Raw genomic sequence first — 13,072 nt, forward strand, 5'->3', positions numbered from 1 at the left:
CGGAAGTGCATGCCATGATTTCTCGTTGTACAAGTCAAAAGTGCAATTTTAGTTCCTGTTTGCGGCATAGGCTACACCACCGGCTACCATGCACTCGGCCGTATAGTTAGTGATTTTCAATTTGCACTCGAAAGAGAGCGAGCGAGCTAACCGAACCACCTCCGCGTTCCTGTGTTCTCTCCTCCCTTCGAACGATTTACCCGTAGGGTCAGCCACAAGAGTTTTATGGTTCGGGTTTCGGGTCGTGTATAAGCGTGCAGATAGCAGAGAATGTTCATTTTTTTATGTTATTCTATAACAACCCACAGCGACCAGCAGCCTTCAGGCTGACTTTTGGGTATGCGAAGTGAAGTGCCCACTGCACGTTTGCCTTTTTGGAGCAAAAGTCTTTCCTCCATATCAACCGTCCCTCAAACCGGCAGCGGGATAAAAATGGGGAACACGCAAGTGCTTGCCACTTTTGCCGCCTGTTGGTGGATGCAGTTTTTCCTGGCTTGCTTGGCTCTTGTTTTTTTTTCCTGTTTTTCACTTGACCGGAAGCGATAAAGAAAGAGCACCGTCGGAAAAGCAGAACACAAATTCTTCAGCACACCAGTAGCCAAGCGAAGGCAGAAGCCAGACTGGGTATGGGAAGCTGTTTTTTTATTGTTATTTCTTTCCTTTTGGCTGACCGGCCATGATGATTTGCATGCAGCGCGAGATGCTGCTTTCTTCCCACTTCGAATGCAACGCAACTATGACTATTTCCTTGCATTATAAACCCGCAGGAATGTGCATCGACTAAAGTACAGTGCTTTACGGTGGCGGAAGAAGGCGGACCGTGCAGCAATAACATCGAAACGAACTTATTTTCCAACAAAAATGTGCTTGTTTTCTACAATACCATCTACCTGCTTTTTTATGCTTTTTGTCCTTCTTTCTGCCATCACACAACAATGCAAAAGTTTGCTGACTTTGAGCCGGCTTAGCATCCTCCAAACGAGTGCGCAAATCAAGTTAGTTTATAGTTTTTTTTCACTCCATTATTGTACCACACGAACAGTGCAATGAGTGACGTTTGTTCCGTCAAGTACGCTTGATTGGCGAATGAATTGTCGATCGTTAGCGATATCTTGAGATTTTGATTTTTAAAGGAAACGGCCACCACAATCACGCTGTTGTAGAGGGGTTTTTTCTCCTTTTGGCAGGCCGACGATGAAAGATGATTATGATTGTGAAGCGAAAAGAAAATTAAACTGACAGGGAACAATTTTTCAAATAAAAATTTAAATTGTTAAAAAAACTGCTATTTTAGCTGCTATTACTTTCAGTAATGCAATTAAAGCAGACCTGATATTTAAAACACGAATACAATGTGTCTAGATAGTCTGTAGTCGAATCGGATTGGAAAAATATGATCCATCTACAGGTTAATTCGGCAGTATGTTTTTGTACCTAAATGGCAATCTTTTTCCTTTTTAAACTCAAACGTTTACTTTTGGCCATAGCTTTAACAAAAGCAATAGAATTATAATTAGACAATTGATGATAAATAATGGGGTAAATGCAATAACTTCCGGCATTTTTCGTCGTCATAGGCATGAATCTTTATCAAACAAAACATTGCTTACTTTGTTAGTTTATCAAAAATATATTTAAACAAAAAGTTAAAAATAGACAGGCATTCCACGCCTGTTATGTTACTCTTGAAATTCGATAAACCTGTAAACCAACTATAACCTCTGGAGGAACATGAAAGGATTTTAAGTACAAACGCAATGAAAGATTGAATGTTTTACATCAGAGAAGAGGAGATGTAGCAAAACCCACCATACGACCTTTGCAAACCGATTTAAATGCATGTTCAAAGTGCATAAAGGCTGCATACAACTTATTGGAACATTCAATGCAAGCATGGATATTACAACAATAGATTAATTAGGACAAGATTAAGGTGACTCTGAGTTAAGAACAAAAAAAAACCGAACTGATCACATGTAGCTCCCACGAGCACCACTCGTCAACGTCAGCAGAGTCAAGCATCAAACTGAACTACATGCACATAACTCCAGACTCCAGACTTTGAAATATTAAACCAAAAATGCGCCATCACCTATAACCGATCAAAATTTAAGTAAACAGGTAGATCAAAAAAAGGAATTTTCCACACTTCAGAACGTAAAGAATTTTCACTAAGTTTAGTGGCGTAAAGAGAGTCAGTCGTGGACAGTCCGGAATAGGCAATCGCGAACTAGAAGCCGTAAATACGTAGTTATGAATAAAAAGACGCAGTTAAACATCAGAGCTCATCTCATACACAGCGTTGTGCGTTTCTATGAAAGAAAGAGAGTGTAAATATCACAGTGCCAGTGGCAACACTTTACACGGCACGGGATCCTCTTACCATTACATTTCGCTATTACATTTTATTGTGACAGGAGCAACAAAGATTTTTACGGATTATTTTAAAAGGGTTAACAGTGTTTTTCACGTCTCGGAAGAACTATTCCTGTTTGCTTAATTTCCATTAATTAATTTGCAATTTCCATTTACTTTAATTTGATCTCTATTTTCTTTAGATATTTCATCTCCAATCCCACCCTAATAAGCTAGCGAAACCTATTCGTAAAGAATCTGAATCGAATCCCCATCCAACCCCCTTCGAATCCTAATCGTATCGAATCGGTTAGAATCCCAACCGAATCACAATCAAATCCCAATCGGATCCAATCCCAATAGAATCTGAATCGAATCGAATCCTAATGAAATCCTAATCGAATTCGAATCCTTGTCGAATTCCTTTCGGATCGAATCCGACAATTAGAATCCAGTCCGATTCGAATATTTCAAGGATTCTTTCTATTGGATCATCGAATCTTCCGAGTTCCAAACCTGCAAACTCTACAGAATAGATAAGGTTTGAACATGGTGAAGGTTACGGTTTCAACAGGACCACGACAGGGCCGTAGTTTAAATCTCATTCGGACCGTACGTCCATAGTTAGGACTGAGTATCCAACTTCGTGATATCAACAAGTCTAGTAAGCAATCCAATGGCCGGCGTGACCTAGTAGTCATGGATCGTTAAGCCAAGATGAAGAAGTAGTAATATTTATATTTTTAGGATTGTCACATTGATGTGATTCAACCGTGATAGAATGTTTAATTCAAATCCATTTTCCTCGTTATTCGCTCCTCACTTGCTCGTTTACTAAGAAACGCTACTTAAATATGTATCCTTCGCTCCGTCCAAAAATCATCGCTGTCGTATCAAATATCTGCCGACAGTAGAATTGCTACTGCTAACGGAGTAAAAAAGACATAATCATAAATGACAACAACTAACAACACGAAGCTAACGGGCATCGATTGTTGGCTCCTGTTCCTGTGCTACGAGCTGACGGCTTCCGATTCCGAGCTTGTCGGTCAACTAACGTGCGTTTGAAATAGAGGAAAATAATCGTTCATGCATAATGCAAGCGTTCAATCAAAAATCTGGAATGCCAATTTTTGTGCTGCTCGCATGTGGTTCATACCTGCACGGTCCGGGCCCGTTGGCCGTTAAACGTAAGCCATCCAATACCTGCCACCGACACTATCGACGACACCGTCCAACCGGCCGGAAGTACGTATCGGTCGGTGAGTTATGCCCATAATTCAAACCTTGTGCGCGCACAACACACAGTCGGAATGTCTAGCTAATTATCCTTCATCATCGCGCGAAAGTGTATGTGACAGGCGAAAGGGCTTTGGGAATGCGATCAAACCAGGGCTTCAGGGACGCGTGATAAATAGTCCGCTTTATGCTGCTAGAATGTCCTCCCCAGCGCCGGTTGCGGGTTTTGCTAGCACAAGTGTTGGAATGTGGTAGGCGATGGACGATTCACTTTTCCTGTCGGCCCGGCTCTCACACCTTCTTCCATCAATCAGCCCCCTCCTGGCGCAATGCTGGCGTGGCAAAGTGATTGAATAATGAATTTATGTCGTACGGACATTAACGTCCAATGTGGGTGGGAAAATTCACTACCACGTCACCCCACCCCGTAGCACAACTCATCCGGCAAAGCCTACGGGTCTTTCGATGACCACTGGGGAAACAAAGTGGCCACATCCATCTGTTACAGGGGAGGAGGAGGGGGATTTTTTTACTCACAGAAGAAACAAAATAAAATCCAAAAAAAAAATAATGGCGGTAAACCGACGGGATTGTTCGGTTTCTGGTGCATTTAAGCGAAGCGGAAATTAGCTAGTGCCGCACTCCAACCGGTGTGGTTTTAATAAATACATCAAGCATAAATAGAAACTCGTCTCTGCTTGTCCCCGGCTTCACACACTCTGCTTTCCATCTTACGCATGCAACGCAATTGGAAAATTTTGTTCCTTTTTTTCCTTTCCCGTGATTATGATGACGCGCTCGGTATAGCTTTATGGCTGCGGGTAAAATAGTTTGCTGTTTGAATTTAAATATTTGATTATTACAGCGATGGTCTTTTGACCGGACCGGGTTGGCTGCAGCGTTTAGCTGGGTTGTGTTTGCTTTTTCGTGCACATGGAATTAGTTTTAACAAACTGGAAGTAGTAGTGTCGGTTGAGTGAGTGAAACATTCGGCAAATACAAATCGATCGGAATGATGTGCATGTTATATTTAATTAAAATATGTTGCTATTTATTTAGCTAACTAAAACAGTTCAGCGAAGTTTAGCGTTTTTTGTTTGTTATTTTAAAGTTTAAACAATAGAAAAAAAATCAGTTTTATTATAGAAGTATAGACATAAGCCTTTAAACTACTTTCTAAAATTATTTCAATAAAAATCAAGTTCATGAAATATAAACTAGAAGTTCCAATGGACTAAAAATAGACGAAGAGAATCACATCGATCAATTTTCCTCAACACTTTATGCTGCATTTTATTCTTCTACAAAGCTATTAGATGGCCGTGCCTAATTCACCTTTTTTGTCAGAAATCTGAACATGCTGTTTTGATTTGAAGAAACAAATCGATTGGTTCAATGTTTAACTCGTAGAACATTGAACTACATAAAATTCGTATGCTGTATTTCTGCACTATTTCTTTCACATCCCGCACACTAGAAAAATAAATAAATAATATACTAGGGAAAATAAAAAATTTCACGATTTGTAGAAGCACAAGGTTAATGGAATTTTTTTTATAAGGAATTAATGATAAAATTTTATCCAATATGATCATCAAATTCATCCATAGTAAACGTTCATCAAACAAAGCGTTCATTCACTAGAAATTATGATATGAAGCCAGCTTCCACAATCTACTTTGTTCACACAAATGACACAAAGCAACACGCAATTACTTCTGAACATACACAACTTTATTGCTATCGTAATACACTTGACACAAGTACAGCCTACACAGTATCACTAGTCTTCACATCGGAAGCACTCTTGCTTGTAGACAGTGGTTGCTGGTGTTGATCTAGCTGCAACTGCAACCTGTGCAAGTCATCCGCAAGCTGATGCACCGTTTCGACTAGCTGCTGGTTCTCATGCGTCACATTACGCAGCACCTGCTGCTGTCGGTGCAGTTGTGCGGCTTGCCGGTCGAAGATAAAGTCCAGCACCGTATACGTGCAGCAAATCTCGCTGATCCACCGATCACGGCAGCTCGCGTCCTTGCGTACGACCTGAATCTTCCACGTCTCGATGTACTGCATGATCGTGCGCAACCATCCACAGTTCCAAGGATTCTTACGCAGTGACACCACCGTAAGGGCGGGAAACGATTCATCAAAGTAAGGCACAAACGAGAGCTTGTTCTTGCTCAGCGACAGTGTTTGGAGCTTCGGGAAGTACAGTGCGGTCCGGGAATCGAGCGTTTTGATGCGATTGTCGTAGATGGAAAGAATTTTCAACGAGCTCGTGGCGTTCGCTAGCATTTCCAGGTCAAAGTATTCGATCGAGTTGTTGTAGAGATAGAGCTTTTCCAAACCCACCAAAAAGCGGATGTTGCGAGGCACACTGACCAGCCCATTGTGCACGATGGAGAGCATCTTCAGCTCACGGTTTTCCACCGGTTCGACATCGAACTCTGTGAGACCATTTCGCTGGACGTTGATCTCCGTCAGATTGCTTACCGGGATGAACAGGTGCCTAATGCTGGTACTGTTGTACACATGCAGCTGACGAGTGCTGCCCAACAGCGCAAAGATATCCTTCCCGAAGTATGGTATCGCACCGGATTTGATGAGTAGCGTTGGGTGGCGTGGAAACTGCACCCTCATGCTCGCACTCGAATCCCCCCCGATACCGTTGGTGGTAACGTCGAGGTAAACGTTCTCGACGAAGCAAAATCCGGCCTCATTTATAATGGAGCACTTGTAGTTCTTTGACTGTGCCCGGCAAATGCACCCGGTAAGGGCCAGCAGTACGGTTGCCTGCAGCAGAAGCGAGCCCCGTGGAACCATTATAAAAAGGGAAACGTTACGAACGCGAACCGACCACCGAGAAATGCACAGCGAGACTGGTTGGACTAGCGATGAAATGCAGCACACATTATCGCGGGCGGTGTTGCGGCATCTGGGAACCTTATCAGCAGCGGATTCTGCTCTCGACGACGTCGTCAAGATGGATTAATCGGTGGCGACAACGTCAACTGACCCTTCTGAAGCTGACGAAGAAGCGCTTCCGTGAGTAACGCGAACGCAAACAATAGCATTCCAAGAACATTAATAGCAAACAGCCTATTAGAAATTAATCTCTGTTTGCTGATCCGAATCAATCGTAGCATCCCGCATCAAACGGTTTTACTACGCATCCAGCGCTACACAGGTCGGCAGTCACCTTTCTTAACTGCTCCCGTAAGGGTTTAATGACGACTGCGTTCGAGAACCCGTAGCGAAACTGTTTACACGGACGGGCGACGCATACAACCGCATACCGGACTGACAACGTACGCCACCTCCGATTTAAGGGCATCCCGCATCGGATAACGACCCTGTGCTAAGCCGGACAACAGTTCAACAAGATAAGCTTCTCCCACTGAGTACTTTAACGACCACGCTGCTTTACGAATTGTACAAACACACACACACACGCGCGCGCTCCCGTCGAGACAGTGAGACGATGGTATGGCGCAGATTTTCACCGCTTATCGGACGCGTTCTAGGAGATAATTTACCCATCCCATCCAAGAACATCGCGCCCCAATCTGGTACGCGGCAGTGGCAGGCAGTACGCGCCCAACCAGTGATACTGGTGGTGCGCGTGATAAAGGAATGGAACATCCACATCAGTCGGCGCGACTTGCCAAAGAACCTGGCCCTTTTAGTCTAGCATCTAAAAATCGCTCGCTCTTTGCATTTCCGCTTTGCAGGTTTCGGATCGGCGGACGGAAGTTGAAAAGTTCAACCGAACAGAATCGCCTTTTTTTTTTTCTTATCCCATTACCAAATATGGGGATACAGTGGCAAGGAGAATGGTGCTGGTTGTTTGCGGAGCGGGAAGTATTTAATTCATTAAAACTTTCCGCCTTTAATGCAACGTCTCGACGCTTTTTCGAAACGGAATGCTTTTTTTTTGGTAAGATTAAACGTGTGGATAGTGTTGGATGGTTGTTGGTATGGTTCGAGGCATCACTCCGAAAAATATGAACAAAACTGTGACGGAACAGTGCACCGAAATCTCAGTATGGTGGTTAGTGATTTAAGTTTGTTTACGTTTTACCAATTTCAGTCAAGCATTAATGCTTGAAACTTTTAAGATTATGTTTAGTTTAAATTCATAAGTGATTTAAAGCTGCTTTACTCTTAGGAAAATAAAAGCTTTTTTGAAACAAGAATGTTTGAATATCACATGTTTTGAGAAGATTTACGCAAGTATATAAATTGAAAACGAGAAACATGGAAGTCTTCTCTATCTTCTTCCTAATCGACGCTACAAACTCGAAAGGTGTTGGCATATCGTTTCCGATTTTCCTTGATTTAGTTTACCCAAAGCAGGATAATCACTGAGTCTTATGTGCAGACTGTCTGGGCGGTATTCGCTAACTTATCCTGCCATGAGCCTTAATTAAAACCTTAATTACCTTAATTATTAAAAAATTCTTGATAAAAAAAATTGTACTGCTAAGTATGTGTACATGTTCGACATGTACAATATGACGATGCAATTCATAAAAAATACACGAAAAATAAATAACTACACAACTATCAAATTATAAACTAAAAAGATTATTAAATCACAGGACTTTTTTAACTTTGTTGATTTTTATTGAAAAAAAAATCTGAATAACCTTAAATGGACCTAAATTACCTGAAATTTGAGCGGCCCAGTGGTGTACGCAACAGCGGCGCCGGTTTTCAAACGGCAGGACCGGGGTTCAAATCCCATTCGGACGGTCCCCTCGTAGTGTGGACTGACTAACCAATCAGTCCTCACTACGAGGGAACAGTCTAGAAAGCAATTTCGATGGTCGGCATGACCTTAGAGGTCGTTAAGCCAAGAAAAATAAGGAGAATTCGACTCCTTTGACAATTTAAGGATGACGTAAAGAAACGTGATCTGCAGCAGACTTGTCATTTTTTGCACGTTTGATAGGAAAGAAATGAATGTGCTGACATAGAAACGCTAAAAAGCAATTGTCTTCAATTGACATAAATTGCATTTCACTTAAATAAGAGCGTTACTCAGGGTCACAGGAAGGAAGAGTTTCAATAAGTGGACATAAAACTATTGATCAAACGTAGCGCTTAACTAATTTGAGTGTGGCTGGACCAACTGAACGTGCATGACAGTTCCGTCCAGTCCAAATCTGCTTAGAGATCTTAAAATTCTGTTGAAAATCTATGTTAACCGATTAGAAACATTCCTTTGACTGCACTGTTCTGAACGACCTCTTTCTTAGAGTTGTAAATTTGAACACGCAATTGGGAATGGGAACTAAACCAACAGGAATGTAAGCAATATAAATCGAATCTCTTACTTTAGTAGTTGGGGAATGTAGTAATTACACTGCTATGTGGGTAGAGATTGCATGTCTATTAGGCAGAGAACTCGAACTTCTTCCCCGGGAAAGAGACGATTCCCAAACAGCCATTGCGGTATTGCTGGGTACAGGACGCTGTGTGAAATTAAACCAAACAAGATTGTTGTCAAACAACAACAGCAAAAAAACAAAAACAAAAATACAAGCCGCTCTACAACCGAACGCCAGCGACAAAGTGAGTGTAAATTCTTGTTTCTTTACCAAGCGTAGAAAATCCCGGAACCGAAACCGGGCGTTGTTTGGTGCAAAACTTTGCGACCCTCGCCTGGACCCACCAACCCACCAAGGACCCACCAAGAATCATTCGATGGAAAGCCATTCGCTCTGCAAGGCCTACCTCACCAGCCTGGTTAAATCTGTCGCCCGGCGTATCCGAAAATTGAAATTGAAATTAAGATAAAGTTTAAATTTAATTAGATTTTATCACACTTCCGGCGTCCCGTTGTCGGCAGTGTTTCTCGCGCCCGTGGTTCCCGTGGAACGTGGATTTCCAAATCTATGGTCCCGGGACGAAAAAAAAAAACAAAACGAACACACTCTAGATTTGGAATCGGAAAAGAAAAAAAAGAACCCGCTGCTGCTTGTTTCTGCACAAACTCTCACCCGTAAATGTTCCGGCACAAAATGAAAATGAAGTTGCACTCTCTAAAATCGAGCCAAATATGCACAAGGCAAAGAGATTAAGTAAGTTTGGTTTCAATTTTAACCCGACCTATCCCCTGCGCTCATCCATGCTTTACTCTGCCTCGGCCGGAGGAATGAGGACCTTGGTAAATAGCAAGGATTATGATTGTCTCTGGCGTGTCAAACAGAAAGTTAAACGGGCAGATAGAACACCAGACCAGGCTGGGTAGACTCGGCAGAACGGCGAAGAAGACAAACACGCTCACAAAAACAACTGGCCCTTGGGGTGGAGTGTATGGTGAGGTGATAAGGACGGGTGGTAATCGTTTTCACAAAAGTTGCTCCTATCCTCACCCGAAGTCCTTCTCCCATTTAACTGTACCGAATGGAACTAATCGTACGGGAATCATAACATCACGTGGATAAAGGAGCAAATGTCAGTGTTGAAATCGCTCGCTCTTACTCGATTCCGGAATCATACTGCTGGAGCTTCATTAGCTTTCTACCAGCGTTCCATACAACTGATCCTTGCACGTACGATTGCACAGATCAACATATAAGTTTCTTAATTCCAACTGGTTCCATCCCATTGTTTGATAATACAATTTAAACAACTTGTTCATTGTGAAGTTTTATTAAATTCCCTTTGTGCAACAGTAATAACAAGGCCACAGTAGCATCCCCAAGCCCATTGATGGGAGAAAATTCTTACAGCCAATTTCGTTGGCTCGTCAATGCATCAGGCTGCACCACGAGTGCGAAGCGGTAGAGCATATTGTGTGCAGTTTCCTGCATGCATCAAGATTTAAATTGGGCCATCGGCCAAAACCTTTTGCTATCTGCACGACGAGTACGTTCCTACGCTCGTCTGCATAAGCACATTGTCCCGAAACGGGAATCTGCTGCAAGCCCACCTACCACAACCGAAACCACCTTAGAACGTCGTCTGCACGGCACTTAATAAGAACATTCCAGGCTAAGACAGGCGTAAATTAAATTCTTATCCATTGACCTGCTCCGGTGTTTGCTCCCAGGGATCTTCCACAACCGAGCCCCATACCGAGCTCGAATGACACACAATTAAATGCCTGAGTGGAATAATTTACAGTTCATCGATTCTTCCGCTGCAGGAAAATGTAGGACTCAGTGCAAGGCGTGCTGCTTGCTGTAAGACATGGACTCCCCGTTATCCCATCCACCCGGATCTCCGTTGTATCACACGATAGAATAGATCGAAACTGGCGGGATAATTCTAGGTCATCCGACATGTTGCAACAGTCGGTGTTGATGGTCCTTTTTTGACTACCGCACCTGCATGACCAGTGGGATATGTCAGGTCTCGACATCATCAGGTCGAAGAACGATGCGATACGGGAGATAGGGTTACCTTATTTGCTGCCGTACACGGTAAGGTCAGCCTGTTGTGATGTCGTTAAGCTCGAACAAGCTCGAAACGAATCCTTCCTGGGCGGTGACTGCTTTATACCTTTTTTCCCCTTCGGTATGACCGGATGGGACACCAAACACAGAACAGATCCTTCTTGCTTTCATTCCCACCACCCATCGGAATGGCTGTCAACACACACACCCACGCACACGGTTGGGGCGCTTGACGAAAGAGTGCTAAATTGCTGACTGCAGCAAAATTTTGGACAGGTAGAAGCGCAAAAATGGGTAACAGTACCGGATAAACGCCCGGATGGGATTCCGGAAAATTGTCGTTTCGGGTTGAAATGTGATGCGGGCGGTGCAATTTACGATCACAGTTGTTTTGGCACGAACCAACATATGCTGTCCAGCGTTTGTGTTTTTGGAAATGGGAAGGAAACAAATGAGACCCAGAACGGGATTTCGATGACTTTTTTGACACAGATAACAATACGAAAAAAGATTCCGAATTGAACGAAAATATAAATTGATGACAAATAAGCTATCATTAATATAAGATGTTGAGCTACAATAAAGCAATTAACTTCAACATATGTATTTTTCAAGTTTTGACAACATTAATATATAACTTTCTCCAAACTTAATACAACAATTTTGAACAAAATATTCATGGACGTCAAATGCTATTAATTTAGCTTTACTAGCTGTTCAAGGTAAGAAACGACTATGGATTCCTGCAAAAATAAGACTAGTTTCCAATCTAGTTTAGACTGTCAGATCTAAAAGATCCTTTAATTGTAAAACAAGTCTGCTATGTGTAGATTGGACATAATGATTGGACATACGACCAACAATATTTATCGCCATTCGTAACATCCCAGAAATAACACGACATATTTTCCATATTATAAAGATCAATCAGTACAATCATCAATATTTTCTCTTACCTAGTAATCGATGAACTATCCATATAGTGTGCGAATCCGAACACGGTGATGCAAGTCACCGCGAGCAGGATCACGAACATTCGCATCTTGCCGAAGTAGCCGAAGGAAAACACTGGCATACAGGCACTTCGCTCACTACCGTTACCGTTGAAGCCGGCGACGCTTCCGTTGCTGTAGCTACTCGAACCGTAACCGCCACTGTGTCGGTTGCGGCTACTCACACTACTCGACCCGGGCGGCCCAACGCCGTGATTGCTATTTACACTAGTTAAACCGTACGCAGCGCCCGATGGCGCGACACTGACTCCGTAGGTAGCTTCCGTTACTGCAGAAGCACTCTGCTGCTGATCTACCGACCTGCTGGCTCGTGGTCGTCCATTACCACCGTTACCGCCACCCCCACCTGCACTCTTCGTACTACGGAGATCAGCTGAATAGCCGGCTAGATTTAGTGTGATGTGTTCGCCGTTTGCCGAATGCGTCGCCGAACCAGCCGTCTGAGGATGATCGCCGATCTGCCGTTGTGACGTTACATCGTGTGTGCTTCTTCCACCGCTGTCCGCACCACCGCCAACGTGCACCCAATGCGTACCGGGCGCTGACGCTGGACCGTAAAGGTTTTCGGTACTGGCCGTTGGTGACGAGTTGGCACTCCATAGCTTCACCTTGGATTCCGATGCTTTCATGATGGGACTGAGCCCGCGTAGCACGACGCCACCGCTTCGCTACGCACCGGCACGCAGCCGGGTTCCAGGGTCTGCGCTTAGATCCCTTCGCAATATCCAATTCCTCGAGCGAGGACAAGTGGTTGCAGCCAGTAAGTATGGGCACACCAACTAATCACGCCGTATCACGGTGTAACAGTCGCTGATTGAGAAAAGGCAATTGCAAATCACCTTTCGCGTTCGTGAAGTGCGACGGTGTAGGTTTCGCTAATCTACTCGTTCCAGCGCACTTCAAATACACACTTTGCCAAAGTGTGATGTTTTGTGGCGCCCTGTGTTCTTCCAGCGGGTGTATTCTTTCGTACGTAATTTGTTTCTTTTAATAGGTTCGGTGTGGCACTCCCTGGCCTCATGGTTCTGGCGTACCACCACCGAGCTTGCATCAATC

At 43.5% G+C, this 13,072-nt stretch overlaps 2 protein-coding genes and 1 pseudogene across 3 annotated transcripts in view; 1 reads left to right on the top strand and 2 right to left on the bottom strand.

The window, feature by feature from the left end:
- The window catches only part of LOC126561503 (bifunctional heparan sulfate N-deacetylase/N-sulfotransferase), a 120,536-nt gene that overhangs the window by 49,388 nt on the left and 58,076 nt on the right, over positions 1 to 13,072 (bottom strand). Inside the window, exon 2 of one of the 2 annotated variants that reach the window (XM_050217694.1) lies at positions 11,960 to 12,300. In XM_050217694.1, the coding sequence (XP_050073651.1) occupies positions 11,960 to 12,078 (119 nt within the window). In that variant the 5' untranslated portion in view covers positions 12,079 to 12,300. Of the gene's footprint in view, positions 1 to 11,959; positions 12,711 to 13,072 lie in introns of those variants that run through there. The other variant, XM_050217693.1, reaches the window with a different exon arrangement.
- Positions 1 to 13,072, top strand: part of LOC126561303 (nuclear pore membrane glycoprotein 210) — a 359,207-nt gene that overhangs the window by 11,333 nt on the left and 334,802 nt on the right. The gene's annotated exons all lie outside the window — the stretch shown is intronic.
- On the bottom strand, positions 5,365 to 6,671 carry LOC126562293 (uncharacterized; annotated as a pseudogene).

The sequence above is a fragment of the Anopheles maculipalpis genome, chromosome 3RL (assembly GCF_943734695.1).
Source record: "Anopheles maculipalpis chromosome 3RL, idAnoMacuDA_375_x, whole genome shotgun sequence".
In the NCBI taxonomy this organism is placed as follows: Eukaryota; Metazoa; Arthropoda; class Insecta; order Diptera; family Culicidae; genus Anopheles; species Anopheles maculipalpis.